At 38.9% G+C, this 16963-nt stretch overlaps 1 protein-coding gene across 1 annotated transcript in view; it reads left to right on the top strand.

The window, feature by feature from the left end:
• LOC113016497 (cholecystokinin receptor-like) overlaps window positions 1-16963 on the top strand; it is a 69214-nt gene that overhangs the window by 37767 nt on the left and 14484 nt on the right. Inside the window, exon 3 of the mRNA XM_026159370.2 lies at window positions 13519-13780. Coding sequence (XP_026015155.1) covers window positions 13519-13780 — 262 coding nt within the window. The remainder of the gene's footprint in view (window positions 1-13518; window positions 13781-16963) is intronic.

Here is a 16963-nt window from a genome sequence, read left to right as displayed (position 1 = left end):
TAATTCCCTATGTTATTTCTGATAGGTTTGTAGCATAAACCTATTCGCTGGAACGTTAAGGACAATCTGCTACGCAGCAAAAAGCAAGACACAAGGCACCAAAGTTCTCTGGTTTACTCATGCATGAGGGAGACCTGGCTGGGGCCAAGTGTCGTTCCACCACTTGACCACCGTCAGACTCTCAGCCAGGTTCCCCATAGCACTCCTTTTATTGTGGTTACATGAATATGCATAGGGTCATTAACATATAACATCTTACATAGGTATACATGTGAACAAAGAATAGTGTGTGTGTGTGTGTGTGTGTGAGGTCAACCCTGTGAAGACTCCCCAAACGCTGGTGCCAGGAGCGGGTCCATCTGAACAAAAGGCTCTTATACTTAAAGAGATATACATGTGCCATATATCAACAAGAGAAGATACGACCTCTCCTAGGAGGTGTGTAATCTATGCCAGAACACTCTGTAGAGGAGTGAACGCACCCCCCCCTCTTCGTGCTACACAGAGTTGTTACAGACCTCCTAGGATGAGACATTCTTTCAATCTACAAATGATTATACACCTCTAAGCATATATGGTTAAATATTTCTTAATACAAATGACAATAACAAAATCTAAACCCATCAATTTCCCCTTTCTGTGCGTCTGTGCAGGGACACGCGCGTGACACACAAATAGATCAAAGTGCAGCAGCACGGAGTCGGTGCTGCGGCACTTCAGCAGCGTGTTCATATAGAGATTGAAAATGTGACATCAAAACCGCAAAGGATTGTAGGTACGAGTGGCAAGTGGTAGTAGCGCACGCAGGCTTTCACAAGAAAACAGTCACACAGCAATAAAAAGAAACAAAGAATAGCCAAAAGCTGTTGTATTATTAACTGCAATAGCCGGTTGCATGACAGTGACGGGAAGCCGACGGGTAGAGAGATTGGTTTTAATCGGATTCCGTTGTGGAAGAGAAATTGTTCAAGCCATGTTTCCGAAGTAACAAAGAGCCAACGGATGGCCTGGATTGCAGCCATTCGAAGACCAAATATAACATTCCAGAACACTCCAGCTCACATGTTAGTCTGCTCCAAGCATTTCCACAAAGGTAAGTCTTCTTTTGTAGTTATTACGTAATTTATCATAACAAAATTGTTGATATAGGTTACAAATAAGTCTTATATTGATTTGAATTGAATTCGCTGCACTATGCTGCTTTGTTTGCTGTGGCTTTGCGGGCTAATGTTTGCTGTGTTTTGTAGGAAAACCAGCCTACAAAATCCTGGAATGCGATCCAGACTGGGCACCCTCTATCAGCCTGGGTCATACGGAGTTTAAAGCTGCTACCACAGCCAGATTTGATCGGTTAAGCGGGAGAGCGACATCAAAACAGCCACGAGAAGTCCCGCATATATGTGCCCAAGAGTTGTATTGAAGCAATCAAGTGATGAATAACTTTTTTCCAGTATGTTGTATTGATATGGTTATTTATTTTTTGCATTGAAGAAAGAAAAAAATTTAACAACAGCTGTGAAATTGAATAGTCCAAATCACCAAAGAAACTGGACCTGGGCTTTTTGCAGGGGTCTGAAGTTACTTAACATTTTTTGAGTGTATGCACTCACACTTAGGACCATATAATAATAAATATGTGCGTGATGAAAGTTGGGCAACACTAGGGCTGCCACAAACGATTATTTTGATAGTCGACTAGTCACCAATTATTTTTGCGATTAGTCGACTAATTAAATCATGCATCCATTGGACGTAAAACGTACAGCTTATTGCACCAGCATCTGCTCTTATATAACTATTATTAGCTTACAGCTATAAGTGTTTAAGGTATGTGCTAGCTAAAAATAAAGACAAGATGAGAGTTTATTAAATTTTAATAACATTTGCAGATTGTTTCAATGGAGTTTAATCTGCTTGACGTTTATTCAGCTGGGTAAAAACTATAACTTTAATCTCAGCCAAACCAATTTAATCAGGAACAAATAAAATACTAAAAAAAGCCAAACAATAACATTTTTAAGTTATCTAAGTAACTTATATATCATGTTTAACCTGAGTAGCGAAAGACGGCGGAGGGTTTGAAAACGATTTGCCGGGAGTCCGGTGTTCTCAACAAACTCTAGTTAGCCTTGAACCCCGGCTAGCTATCGAGCTGGTGGGTAACAGACGTCTCCGAAAACGTTGGAGTGCTTTTGAAAATATGTGGTGTCTTGATAAACTGAGCAGATATTTGAAGTTTACACAGCTACATTCTGACCTGAAAATATGTTAATCGTTTATTTTGTGACCCAGAAAGAATAATAAGAGTAATATTAAAACTAACTAGCTGCTGCCATTGTTGACAACTGAGCTGGGCCGCGCTATGAATTCTGGGACACCGCGTCTTCTTCTTCGGGGTTTAACGGCAGCTGGCATCCTTGTACATACAGTGCTGCCATCTTCTGTTTCAGTCCGTTATTACACTCTTAAATACTACTACTTATTCCTGCGTCTTTTGGGATCTTACAAAGCGTCAAACAACGCGTCGACTGTTAAATTAGACGTAATCGTGACTAGCTGACTAATCGTGGCAGCCCTAGGCAGCACGCTAACGTCTTTACTCCATTCTGTATGCTCCTATGGGTCTAACCCTTTCACTCCTTTGATTTTTTTTCCTCATACTTTGTTTTTGCCTTTTTGTCAAGTCGGTCTTTGTACAGACCTGCTGTGTTCTCCTTCGTTTTGTACATAATTGTTTTTGGGGCAAATAAAATGCAGGTATGGATTAAAACCGCAGAATTAATGATTACCGGTGCTGGAAATGCTAGTGCTTGATGCAGTGTTTCAATTTTGCTGCCACTAGTACCTACAATGCAACGCGCGAAACTCACGTGGTCTGTCGATCTCTAAGCAGCACATTCATGATTGGTTTAGGCCACGATGTGGGCATGTTGTCTGGTGTTGGCCACACAGAGACTTAGCCTACGTTCACACTGCAGGTCTTAATGTTCAATTCCGATTATTTGATCAAATCTGATTTTTTTGTCTGCTTGTTCACACTACAAATAAAATGTGACAACAAACGCGCTCTAGTGTGAACCCTCAAAGCGGCCCGCATGCGCAAAAGAAGACATCACACACAACGTGCTCTGGTTAGATCCAGACCTAACAGTATTGTTTGACTGATGGCCTTAATATAAAGACTTGTTTCGGACTTTACGTTTCCCAATTTTTCTTTAAGTTATAAAGTTATTTTGTTATTTACATATGGCCTAATAATTATCCTTATTGCTGTTTTAGAGATGAGTGGTGCTTCAAAGGATAGTTGCAGCTTTTTGTCAGAATCTGCAGATTATACAGTACAAATAAAATGTTCACGTTTCTCCAACGTTGTCTTCCCAACAGTTTCACTGGATGGCCAGGAAGCGCTCACGATGTCTTGTCCGGCGCTGATAATTGGCGTCTGTTTTGTGTCAGTGACGTAAAAGACGGATTTAATGCGACATGACCGTTCACACAGCAGTCGCTTTCTAAAACATCAGATATGTATCGGATTCAGTACCACATACGAAAGTGACCCAGGTCGGATTTGAAAATATCGGATTTGAACAGCAGTCACATTAAACCAGCTCTTACTGAACTGTGAGAATGCACCTTATCAATGCATGAGGGAAGTGCAAAACGTGGTCGCAGTACTATTTATCCAAAGACTGCTCATATTTATCATCTCCTTACAGGAAATAAAATGTACTTCCTATCTTTCAGAAAAAAAAAACATCTCCAATTGGCTTAGATTATTCACAAGTGAAAAAAAAGGATAATACAGCACTTAAAAGGAACACATAAAATTTACATTACATTTAGCTAACGATTAGCTTGCTATGCTAGCAAAGTTAGTCAACTCACCGGAAATGAACAGGAATCATAAAAACAGAGGTACATCGGCATCAACAATTCCATTTCCCAACAGGCGGAAGAGTAAAATCCAACTTCGTGTCTTCACACATAACTTTTTTTTTTTTAAACAAGGACTAAGGAAAAATTCCCAGTGAGTTGCGCCGACCAGCATACATAGCCTTTAGTGATGTGTCGGTCACGAACGAAATGGCTCTTAGAGCCGGGTCTTTGAACGACACTAGCCGGCTCCTTATCGCGTGCCGTGGGTGCGATTTTTTTTCCTTTCTCTCACCCTCTCTCGCACTTTTTTTCCGCTTCACTCCACATGCGAGTCTTGTGCCTTACGCTGGGATGAGAGGGGAGGAGGAACAGAGCAGGAGGGAGAGAGAGAGAAAGAGAGCCAGGGACAACAATGGCACATTAGAAAGGTATAGTAATCATCCACAACTATTTTCAGTTATATGAAAATGATAAAGGATTCAAAAAGTTTATTCATGCAGGCCCATATGACAGAGAATACATTTTATGTGGAGTGAATAAATAAAAGTATATTTACGGTGGCCCCAAGAGACAAAGGACGTACAAACTTCAAAACACGTCAGAACTCTGAAGCACGTACAAAACACAACAGAAGTGCTCCAGGATGCTAGGCGCAGTGTTGATCTTTTGTTACCAAGTGGCTACAGAAGCCAGCAAGTACAAACGACTGGATTTGGTGTGTGGTAGTAACAGGTAAATGAACATTTTTTTTTAAATTATTTGAATATATATGAGTGCTTGTGTATAAATACACAGACAATACACATATGCTTTCAATTGTGTAATTTAAGTGATCTAGGTAGCTCTGTTTTGGAAGTTCAGTTCATGCTAGAAATGTGTTTTGGAGTTTGTACATGTTTTGTCTTTAGGGGCCACCACATATATTTATATATAAAAATATATGTGCGACAGACTGGCGACCTGTCCAGGGTGTACCCCGCCTCTCGCCCTAGGACAGCTGGGATAGGCTCCAGCGCCCCCCGCGACCCTGGAAAGGATAAGCGGAAGTGAATGAATGAATGAATATATAAATAAAACCACTTTTTTTTTTACATTAGTAATTCCTTTTGTGCATAATTTTATATTATTGTTAATAATAAATTAGATAAAGCAACAAAACAACCCGAAGAGCCGGTTGGGAGCCGAAAGAGTCGGCTCTTTTTAGTGAGCCGAGCCAAAAGAGCCGGTTCTCTAAAAAGAGCCGGAAATCCCATCACTAATAGCCTTAACGTTGTTTTCCTTCGCTACTTCGCTACTCAAGGTCACAAGCACTACATAATATAGCGCCACCTACTGGTATTCCTTGGGATCAGCAGTTAATTTTCATGAGGCAATTTTAGGTGGGTTACACTTGGAATGCCATGTCTCCTCCTTATCTAATGTGTCATGTTAAAGTGACTTACCTCTGCCGCTGTCAGCATTTGGCTGCTGGTGTTACTCGGCTCCACAAATTCCTCCATCAGTTTATCAGCTCTGACAAACATAAAGATAGTAAGTTTAGAGAAAAATGATCCAAATACTGCCTTAAAAACAACACTGATGTTAAGACTTCTCATTCAAGCACATAAACGAATAACCACATATGTACCTTTAAAATTTAGCTTGAAAATATGATGAAATACTTTAAAGTAGCAATAAGAAAGATAATCAATCAGAATCAGAATACTTTATTAATCCCAAAGGAAATTAGGGCAAATCAAGTTAGATACTTCAAATTTCCAGACATTTCATCTTGTGTTTGTGCCTAGTTTTAAAGATAAACTGGACCTGAAACAGGAATTCAACTGAAAATAACACAATAACAAGTAAAAAACACTCTAAATGTCCTTTGATTTACTGTAACTACCACTGACCACCAGTTTTTTTCTTACCCTTGGTATGTGAGGGACATTTGTTTCGGTCCTGCTTAATGCTTGCCTTCACTGAACTCTAAGAGATGTACCGATGGTTTCCATGGTATCCAAAGTTGACTCCACTTCATAAGGTCCCAGAAGTGAATTTAATAATCAACACCAAGTATCTCCATTATTTTGGGCTGCAGCTGGTAGTCCTTTACTTGTCAGCCTTGGTGAGCTTGGCTTACCCACAGTGTTGGGAAGGTTACTTTTAAAATGTATTCCAGTACAGAATACAGAATACATGCCCCAAAATGTATTTTGTAACGTATTCCGTTAAGTTACTCAATGTGAGTAACGTATTCTGAATACTTTGGATTACTTAATATATTGTTATGCTTTTTACAACTACATGAATGTTGCTATCACATCCTACAAATCCTTGTTTGTTTTTCTTTACCAATTAACTGTTAGGCCCAACTTAAGATAATATATGTAATGTAGAGGAGCAAAGACTTGGGTATGTTTGTATAAGCTGTTTTGTCTTCTTAAAGATAATAAAAAAAGCACAGTCTTTCCTTAACATTTTTTTTATTTATAAAGCTGACAAGTGGAAGACAAACATAAAATATGCCATTGAAAAGTATTTACTGTTATGGTCACCAACATCACTTAGTTAAAACAAAAAGTAGCCTTGCACAAGGAGAAAAAATATCAGCATTTTCAATGACTGTTTTCTTATTAGGACAAAAAAAGGCAATATATAAAATTATACTCAAAAATGAAAAATATATTATTTTGGCATTTACTGTCAATATTATTCTTCCACCAATAATTTTAAATTACAAAAGATTTTTCAATACAACTCAGATATTCAAACTCAATGTAACAATGAGAAATTACATTTTAAACCTTACCCCTAGATATAATTTTTAAAACAAGACATATGTTTTAATGCAACTCAGCAACATTACCTTATGGCCATTTAACAAAGGCATGCAACAAAGAACTGTCCAAGGTGTCAGTGCTGAACTGCTTGGTTGAAAACCTTAATTGGCCACAAAAATCAAATAATTGGCGAACAATTGCAGTAAACATATGAGGTGCTGCTTTTTGAATGCATGCCAAAAACAAATACTAAACTGACTTCTTTTTCCACTTTAACTGTGTTCCAGTGTTTATGTCTTAGATACTCGACCAAAAAACAAATAAGTTAAAAACCAAAATGTCACTTCCAGCGACCATAAAAAAATATCAGAGGTAAAGTTAAGTTTTTTGTGCAATTTGGTGCATCTCGAATAAATAAATGAATAATCCAAAAAGTAGCTATGTTAATACAGAAACTCCAACAAGAAAAAAAGAAAAAATATCCCCCCAAAACTAAACTTTCTATTTATGTTCTAAATGCGCAAATCAGTCCGTGCATTATTACATTGCTCCGCCCATTAACAAGTCACCTGCACGATTATGTTGGTTATCGTTTGACTGACGATTGTCGGTTGGAAAAATTTTTAATCTCGCCCAACCTTAATGTCCACCCTACTGTTAATCATTTTGGGATGGCTTTCACAACTGCACACCATAATTTACAGCTCGTTAATGCTATCCATCAAGTTTACCCGTCTATGAACTAACGTTAGCTAACGCCAGCTAACAATGTTAGCTAAAATCACAGCAATATTATATCGAAGCTACTGAAGTGGCACATAGCCTAGGTAGCTACCACAACTAAAATAAGATATTTGCAGTATGTTAACTTTAGTTTTTTTAAAATAACTTACTTTCAGATGTTTTCTTAGGTTGGAGGTGGAGTCTTTTGACGCAGAGAGCATCTTCTTTGCTGGCAAGCAGAGTTTGCATTGCACTGTGAAATTCCGCCCATCCCTTTCTTCTTTGAATATGAAATGGTGTTGGAACTTCCAACTCTGAAACGCATTCCTGCCCAACGTGCACTGCTGACTCTGTTGGCTGGCTCCGGCTGGCTCTGGCTCCATTGTTTGACTAACGCCACCAACAGGACGCTTTTTTTTCTTTTTTACAGCCTCTTCTCGCGTGTTTTGTTTGGGTTTCGAGCCGCAATGCGCGGCGTGGAATGACCAAAATTACAGAGGACCGCCATGTAATCCATTTATTTCAACAAAGTAACTGTATTCTAAATACCACCTTTTTAAACTGTAACTGTAACGGAATACAGTTACTCATATTTTGTATTTTAAATACGTAACGGCGGTACATGTATTCCGTTACTCCCCAACTCTGCTTACCCATTTTGCTATTTGCTGCAGGTTCTACAACTCATAGCACAGATCCTCTCTGGAGTAGGGTGCCTGGCTGAATGATACCGAGCACAGCTAAAACCTGGCTAACAAGCCAGCTATTACGAAACCAATATAAGCAGTTCTACCTGGTTAGGAGGGACTGAACTTTAAAAATAAGAAAGAGGGGGCCACTGTAGGTAGCTTTGTCCTGTCAAAAACCTGAAAAATGCTAAATGAAAAATACACCTCAGAGGCCAGTGTGGGGGAACCCCTTCAGTATTGGTTGGAGTTTAATTTTCTTTAGAGGTTTCATAAATCGGTCCATCGATGGTGCTGATCTCATCTCAGTGTTGACTTCTAGTGGCTGTAATAAAACAGATGGTCTGATATTTTTTTCTCTGAAATATTGAAAGGGTTGAAGAATTAGGGCCAAACTTTCCGACTAAGAGCACATTAGTCTGGTTTGAATTTCCTTGTGCTGTCTGTGTAACAGTGTCATGAGTTTAAATCACTGAAGGATCAGTGCTGTACATCACCTGAAAGTGCATTTCCTGTCAGTATGGATCTACAGAGCCTCACGGCCATCAGTTACTATAAGTGTAGGGTTTACAAACATCACTCATGTGAACTTGTGACTCTACAGGCCTCAGTAATGACTATAAACCTACTTATCTTTATTAATATGTCCTCAGAAGTCCTCATGCAGTTTACAGGCTATATATGAAAGTGTCACTGCTGCAGTCATTCATTCCTAAAACCTGCATCTTCCATGTTTGTTGGCTTGGTCCCCAACCATGTGTTCATTTATAACTTACATCCACAAACACACACAACATAATACAAACTTAATACATTTGACTTCAAATGATTTTTACTGCCCTTTCTTTTAATCCTGCTGTTTGTTTGCTTTCTAATGCACCATTGAATGTGCTATATAAATAACACTTGCATTTCTCCATCATTGCATTGTTTATTTGATTATACCTCTTCTTTGCCTTGCGGTGAAAGAATGAACATAACAACATTCCTCCCTTTCCGTGTTCCCTTTCTCTGCAATCAGTGTAAGCCGGTGCCGTGGCTGAGCATCGCCGACTTCAAGCAATAACAAAAGAAAACCCCTGTGTGCGATTTGATCTCTCTCCATGTCTGTGCTTAGCACTTGAAAGAGACATGTGGGCGTGAGAGACTTACAGTGTGAGACGACTTACAGTGTCTGTGCTCTGTGTTAAGATTTGCATGTGCTGACTGTGCCACCCACCTCCTTCTGCGTAGACATGCAGTGGACAGTGGACAACAATGATGGCAGTCAGGATTCTTTCATGGAAACAGGCTGGCACAGTCAGAGTCTCTTTGACAAAAAGTGTAACAGCATATTTAGCACTCTGGTAACAGGTCATACTGCTCTTCTTGATTAATAGAAAAAAAATCCATGGACACAATACAGGGTACCCTGTAAACATACATTATGTTTGCACATTGTGCAGCATATGCAGTTTCTACATATTTTGGTAAACTGGCACCATTACAATTGGGATCAAATTGCCTGTTAGCAACTCTTTTTGTAATGCTCCTGGCCCTGTTGAATGAGCTCACTGACTCACCCAAAAGCAGACAAAAGGGCAACAGGCTGCCAGTAATTTCAAAGATTGTGTATTTAAACAGAAGGTCTTATACAAACGTGCTTGGAAAAACAAAAAACTTGAAGAAATCTAAAAGAGAAGTAGAGCTACCAAAAGGTGCAAGCCAGAATTAAACAAAGTGGAGACAAAAGGAATGGGAAACAGACCAAGACTGAGGAAACTGAGACACACTAAATACACACCATAGACCGAGAGAGGCAATAAAAACAGGTGAACTCACTCAAACACTGATGAGGGTGGAAAAAGAACAAAAGAGGAAGGCAAAAGTAAAAAAACCACAAGAAGAACTAATCAAGAACTAACAAGACTAAAAGGGTGAACCAAGTAAAGTCAACAGATAAAACAGATAAAAGAGTAGGGGAAGAACCATCAAAGAAACAAAACGAGAAAAAACAGGACTTCTAACTAAAAGTGTAGTTTGTTACAAAAACCATGACATACACAAAATTAAGGATGCAGGAAGATGTTCTACAGTTATAATGTGAGTCTGACAGTATTAGCGATGGGCCAAATCAACAAGCTGCACTGCAGTTTTTACAAAGCAACGCACATTTCTTACACTGCGGTATTTTTGCACACCCCACGGGAGAGGAGTACCTTATAGTCTGAATGCCCCCACTCGTGCTAAGCCAAAGTATTCAAATAATCATTGCATATTTAGGATAATAATTTCACTATTCATATAGTTTTCGAGGGTCATAAAAAATCAAGTTCAAGTATTAAAAGGAAGATTACATTTTGCTAGAGGAGCTTTGCATGATGAGTATTCTTTCAAATATCCGCTTTATCTTATACCTTTGGCCCTGAAGTAAGTAATGAAGTATTCTGATTCTGACTGTAATTAAGCTCAGTGTTCATGATTCAACAATAAGAAGGAAAGTGGGCAGACTGGGCATCCATGGGAGGGTTCTAAGGAGAAAACCACTGCTGACTTAAAAGAACACAAGAAAAAAGACAAAACCTTAATGATCCCTACAACTTTCGGGAAATTGTTCTGTGGATTGACGAGACAAAAGCTGGATGGTTTGGAAGGTTTCTGTCCAAGGCCAAGTCAAAGACCGGACTTATGCTTCTCCACGGCCTTCAACTGGCCTTTAATGCTCGACTTCTGCAAAGATGAGTGGGCCAAAATTCCTCCACAACGATGTGAAGGACTCATGTTGCAGTTATTGCGGTAAAGGGTGGCAAAACTAGCTATTAGGTTTAGAAGGCAAGTACTTTTTCACACAGCAACAGTCAACTCAAGGTGCTTTATACTGTTAGGCAAAGACCCTACAATAATATTTAAAAAATGCATTTTGTACTTACTCAGAATATCTTTGTCTAGAGTTAAAATTTGTTTGATGATCTGACAAATATACCAAGAAACTAGGAAATCAAGGAGGGGAAAATACTTTTTACTGCACTGGGTTTACTGATTTGGTTGGACTAATGATTGCCTGATTATCAAGGGGCAGCTTTGTTATCCCTTCAGGTTTCATGCAAGTGAAGCAGCAATCAAAAGGTTACCCGTCTTGCAAAGAACTGAAATACTGTTTTTTCTACAGCTCATGGAACAGAAAAGGCATTCAGACGTCTTTTTGTGCAGCTGATGTTCTCTTTGTTGTTGAATATCTTTGCCAGTCAGCTCCTTTGTTCTGGTGGCGCAGGAATAAGATACAGCTCCTCCCTGCTCCCATCAGATCCACATCAAATCCAACACCAACTATCCTTGCTGTTTCCCCTTTTTTTTTCTCTGGGGGTTTCAATCCTTGCGTTTTTCACTCAATATATACTTACATCCTTAATCTTTTACCTTTGATAAGATAGAAAAGCTTATCACAATAGAAAGGAACACAGTTTTGGTTTTTTTAATCACAGGTTTGCAGGAAAAGCCTGCACCAAAGGATGAAGGGAAACAGTTTCTGACCACCACTCAAAAGCTTAGTATTGTTCCTGTAAATTGAGTTGCACCGTGCTCACAGGAGAATGCAGAATGACTTCCTCCCATGAGTGATAACGTAAAGCCCTGGTTTAGGCAGGATATGTTCTTCCGTCCTGGAGGAACAATGAATGGGGATTAATATGCTGCGTGACAAAGAAATGGAGGATTGAGGTTGCTGCCTCTCATAGCAACAGAGGTTCAGCGCAGGGAATTTATTCCTGCTTGTGACACACAGGTATGTGCGTGTGCTTTTTGCCTCATCTGGACTCACAATTCGAGCACAGACACACAACAAGTTATTTCATTCCCCCTCAGCTGATTATTGCAAATTCAACTTGGCCTTGGTTTGTGTCTGTGGGAGTAAGGACGGACCCGACCACATAGTTCACACTTTTGACACACTTTTTTTCCCCAGTTGCAGCTTTTCAGCTGCCAGCCACACATACACACAACAACAACAACAAACTCATCATGTCCCAGCACGTTGAATATGGGAGGCCTCCCTCCCACCCCCACGTGGGGGTCGCCTCCCTTTCTTTGTTGTGTTATAGGGTCTACCTTACAATTTAAGGCACCTTGAGGCAACTGTTGTTGTGATTAGGCATTGTATAAATAAAGTTGAAATGAATTGTAAACTCTAAACATCCACCAGGTCTCTGGTGACCTGGGTTAGGCTTTGTGGTAAAGTTTGAGTTTAGCTGATTTTCACTCGTTACAAGACTTAATTGAAATGTAACATCCTTTAGCCTTTTTTGCTGTTTCCCATGTGTCTAAAACAAAATGTGACCATAACCTGGATTTTAACACCAGCTATTTAAAACTCATACCAAAAACCTGTTAGACTTGTAAAGGTCCTTTCATTCCTAAGCTAAAGTTCTTGCTTACATTGGAATGCAGTCTGGGTAGCGATGTCACTCTCCAGGCAGTGAAGATGGCATCACTGGTAACATTGTTATCACATAAATTATGCTCTGTATGCTTCACGTCTAAAGTGCATAGTGCATTGACATTTCTAAAAGGGTGCTTAAAGCCCACAAGTTAAATTGGCTTTCTAGTCTGACTGATATCCAGATAGCAGAGACTTTAAACCTAATCTGGGCGATGTTTGGCACTTAGTTACAGCATTGAAAAGTATCCTGTTGGATCTGTGGCTGAACTGTTGCCATCAGTCAGTTTTGGTCCAGAGAAAACAGGGCCACATTGCTACTGTTGATGGAGCAGCCTGACATTTATTTGACTTTGAACTAGGAGGCTCTTGTATTGCAAGGGTGTGTTCTTTCACATACTTTTCTCCTCTGTAAATAGTCACGGCTGCTTATGACATGTTTAAACAAACAATTTGTTTGTTAGTGTTAACTAAAAGATGAGCAAATATTAGACTTAAATGTATGTGCTTAGTACTGCTCTATTTCCAAAATGTGCCATTAGTACATAGACATGTTTCTTGTCAACAGGTTGATATTTGTTATACTGAGTAAAAGTGATGGCACATTTTGTGAGATATTCCAAGGGGATGGGTTATGTCATAAAAATAATTCAGGTAACATTATCTTTCTCATGTTTTCCTCTTGTGGACACAGGGGATCCAATTAAGCAGCACAATACAAAATGTTAAATGCAATTTTAACATGATGTAGAGCGATTTTGCCAGGTGTGCCACTTAAAAGTCAGGAGTAAAGCATGTTTTCAGTCAAATGAATGAACAAATATGTCTGCCTTCTTTTTCACTTTATGCTTTTAGTTCAGTTCAGATGTTTTTCGGTATCTCAGGGTGGCACCCGGAGAATCTTGTGGAGAGTCCAAACTGAAGGATAACCAAATGATTTATCTATTGAGAAGTACGACCGTAGAATGTAAATTTTGCAACAATGTGTCTCTTTGTGTATAAGAAGTGAGTCGACTGGCTTTGCAAATGTTTTCTTAGTCTCATTTATTTTCTCTTCCAGGAGTCTCCGTCAGCATCTCCACCTTCAGCCTGGTGGCCATTGCTATCGAAAGATACAGTGCCATCTGTAACCCACTGAAATCCCGTGCATGGCAGACCCGATCTCACGCCTACCGCGTCATCGCTGCTACCTGGGTGGTGTCATTGTTAATCATGGTGCCCTATCCGGTGTTTAGCACTCTCAAGTCTTTCCCAAGGCATAATGGTACTGTGGGCCGCATGTGCCGCTTGGACTGGCCCAATCCACAATCTGAGCAGGCCTGGTAAGTGCTTATTAACATGTTATGTTAAACTATTTGCCGCCAGAGAAAGAAATATAAAAGATAGGTGAAAAAAAGCATGGTCTGTAATCAGTTTATCAGACATGTCTTTATGTAAAGAAAAAAATATCTGTGTGGGCTGGATGACTAGTTTGGAAATGATGACTGCCAGCTATTTTAAAGCAATAATATCTACCATTCTCAATAGATAAACTCTTGCCAGCGTCTGTGAAAAGCAAGACTTCACATGCATTACAATTATTTGGTGTGATGTCTTCACAACCTTGACAGGGATAAGTGAGTAAAATATGAATGCAATGGAAATGGAATACAGTTTCCATGGCTTTGCTTCCAAAAGTGTGGAAATTCTTGGATTCTCACTTACATTAAGTGGAATTATGTCATTTGTGACCAAGAAGAAGTAACTAAAAGTTTCTTTTACTGAAAACGCTGCGTCCAGATAAGCAGAATCAACTTTTTGGGAATCAAGTTTTCGACTATAAATTGATGACATTTCAATACAATTTTCCTGTCAACTACAAATCCATCTCCTGTCAGTATAATCTGGTCAACTATAGATCAAAGTCTTTTCAGTAGCTAATTATAACAGGACAACTTTGAATCAATATTTTTCCTATGGCATTACTATTACACTGTCAGGTTTCATCAATATTTTAACTTTGATTTGATATTTATTTAGCATTGAGATTTCAATCTTGACCATAATGATGATTTGGATGAAAAAAACAACATTAATTTAATGTGATTTTGCTATTTGGGCAGAACCGTATTAGATTACTAAAACCGTGATTTTTTTGCGAGAATGTCTCACGACAGTGACGTAAGTGAGTGCGCCGTTAGTGACAACAGCTGTGTGCAGATCAACAGTGGATCATATATCGATTGTGGGAGAGAGTATGAGCGTGCAGCGTTTAAGCGTGGAAGTACTGACCTTACTTTGAGTTTGATTCCATAAAAAGTGACAAAAACATTAGCGTCCATCGTGCGTGGGAAGAAAACTTCTTTTTACTGCGAAAATAACCCCTAAACTTCCAAGCAAGCACCGAGTGCACTATGACATAATGGGAAATTCACAAAGAAACTCGTGGATTCTTCAACTGACCGCGGCATACCTGCACCAGGGTAAACCTCCGCCTACCGCAGTCCTGCTTTACAGGTGAAAATAGAGCAACAGGACCGCTGAGTCTTTGACTTTATTTATTTTCTGCTGTGTTTTACTTGCATCTATTTGAAAGAGTGAGTGTAAACACAAAAAATATTTTATTTTATGTGCTGGAATGTGCAGAAAATAGGTTTAAATATTAAACAAATTTCTTCCAGTCAGAGAATGTTGCATATAATTAAATTTTTGCTTGATGCATAAAGTTGAAAGATTAAAGCTGATAAAACAAGTTTTAAAAAGAGACTTTTCCATTTGATTACATTTTGTATGATGGATTATGCAGAAAACGTAGAATTGGGCTGAAAGATCTATCACTTTATCACCTCTTCAGGTTGTAAATCGTGTTTTTAAAAAGTAACTAAGTAACTAAGTAATTAATTACTTTTGAAAATAAGTAATCAGTAAAGTAACGGGATTACTTTTTTGTGGAAGTAATCAGTAATTAGTTACTGATTACTTTTTTCAAGTAACTTGACCAACACTGCTCGAGACACATTTCTATTATAAACTCCTGTTTTCTATCTTCAAACAATTCTTCTCCTATGAGCAAAGCCAGTGTTGTGCATAGTACATTTCTATGGTGCCAAGAAAGTACAGTGTTACATTTTTTGAACTTTTTTTTACAATTTAATCGCTTTTTGAAAAGTCCCCCTAGCTTGCTAACTGGATTGTTTGTTTGTTTTTAGCTTGTTTGCAAATCTGACAGTACTTTAGCATTATTGTTAAAAACCGTCAGGTCTAACTGTCTTTAAACATTTCTTCTTTCAAGCTGCAAGTGTTAATTTTAAAATGAAGTCAAACTTGACACGATAACTTTGTACAAATCTACTTTAACCCTTTGAACAGATTCACAGAATGTGAGGGTGCTTAAAATGAAATTAATTTGGTGATCACTTTCACAGTTATAAATGCTGCTGTGTCCAAGCGTTTGGTGGATTTTCTCTTTGGCCAGAAAGAAATGTGAGAGGGATGAAAAAAGAGAAGGCTCTTAAATTCTTGTCATTTTAGAAATGAGCCCCCGGGCTGAAGTTGCTAAGGTGGCTATGGAGTGGGTGTTTGAAAAATGAATGAAATCAGTAGGTGAAAGTTTTATAAGACAAAATTAGTGAGCAGGCAGTTCCTGTTGAGAGCCAATATGAGATGGATCACTTTTGTAGCTTAGCAGGGGTTATACCAATAAATGGAGGCACTAGGAAAAAAAGGAAATAACTACATTATTACACAAATATTCTGCAGATAATGTGTCTACCCTCAGTGTGATCATTTCACTGTCTTTTTAAATTAATGCAATAATTTCTTCTTTCCCTACTCTTTGCTTAGAAAGAGGGAAGAGCAAATCTTATGAGAAGGTCAAGAGAGAACCGATTATTGCCGTTACAGTCTGGATTGCTCCACGTTAGGAAATTCATCTATTCATCTATAGCTCTCTAAAGGCCAGTAAAACCAGCTTTCTTGTTCAAAAGCTCCCCCAAATAGATGGATACCACCTCAGAGAAGACACGTTAAATCCTCTTGGGATATACTACTCAGGGATTTTTATAGATCTGTCTGTGAAAACTTTGGATTCTGTACGATGGTGCAATTAAAGTGAAGAAGAAGATGAACATGGCCAGAACTTGTACATCTCTTTTTCTCTCTTTTTGACAGCCTTTTGTGGTGGAACACTGACGAATTCTCTTTTCTCTGACTGTCTATCAAGCTCTTAAGCTTCACTGAGAAAGATGAGGCAGTGGGAGAGCAGTTAATTAGCCTGTTCAGTGAGGAGGTGGAGGAGGAAGGAGAAGACAATCAAGACTCAGATGTCAAAAGTTTCCATGTCACAGAGTACAAGCACATTTCAACTTTTAATTCCTTGTCAGGGGTTAAAGCTTCCTAAGAGATAACACAATCTAGCTTTCGCTAGATGAAATGGACACCTAATCACCGAAGCAGCCATTTTTAGGTTGAGATCCATAAAAGAGCCATAAAGTGGTTAAAAGTCAAAGTCAAGCAAAGTATATATT

This window comes from Astatotilapia calliptera, chromosome 23 (genome assembly GCF_964374335.1).
Source record: "Astatotilapia calliptera chromosome 23, fAstCal68.1, whole genome shotgun sequence".
NCBI classification, from domain to species: Eukaryota; Metazoa; Chordata; class Actinopteri; order Cichliformes; family Cichlidae; genus Astatotilapia; species Astatotilapia calliptera.
This window is presented reverse-complemented; position numbering and strand designations above follow the sequence as displayed.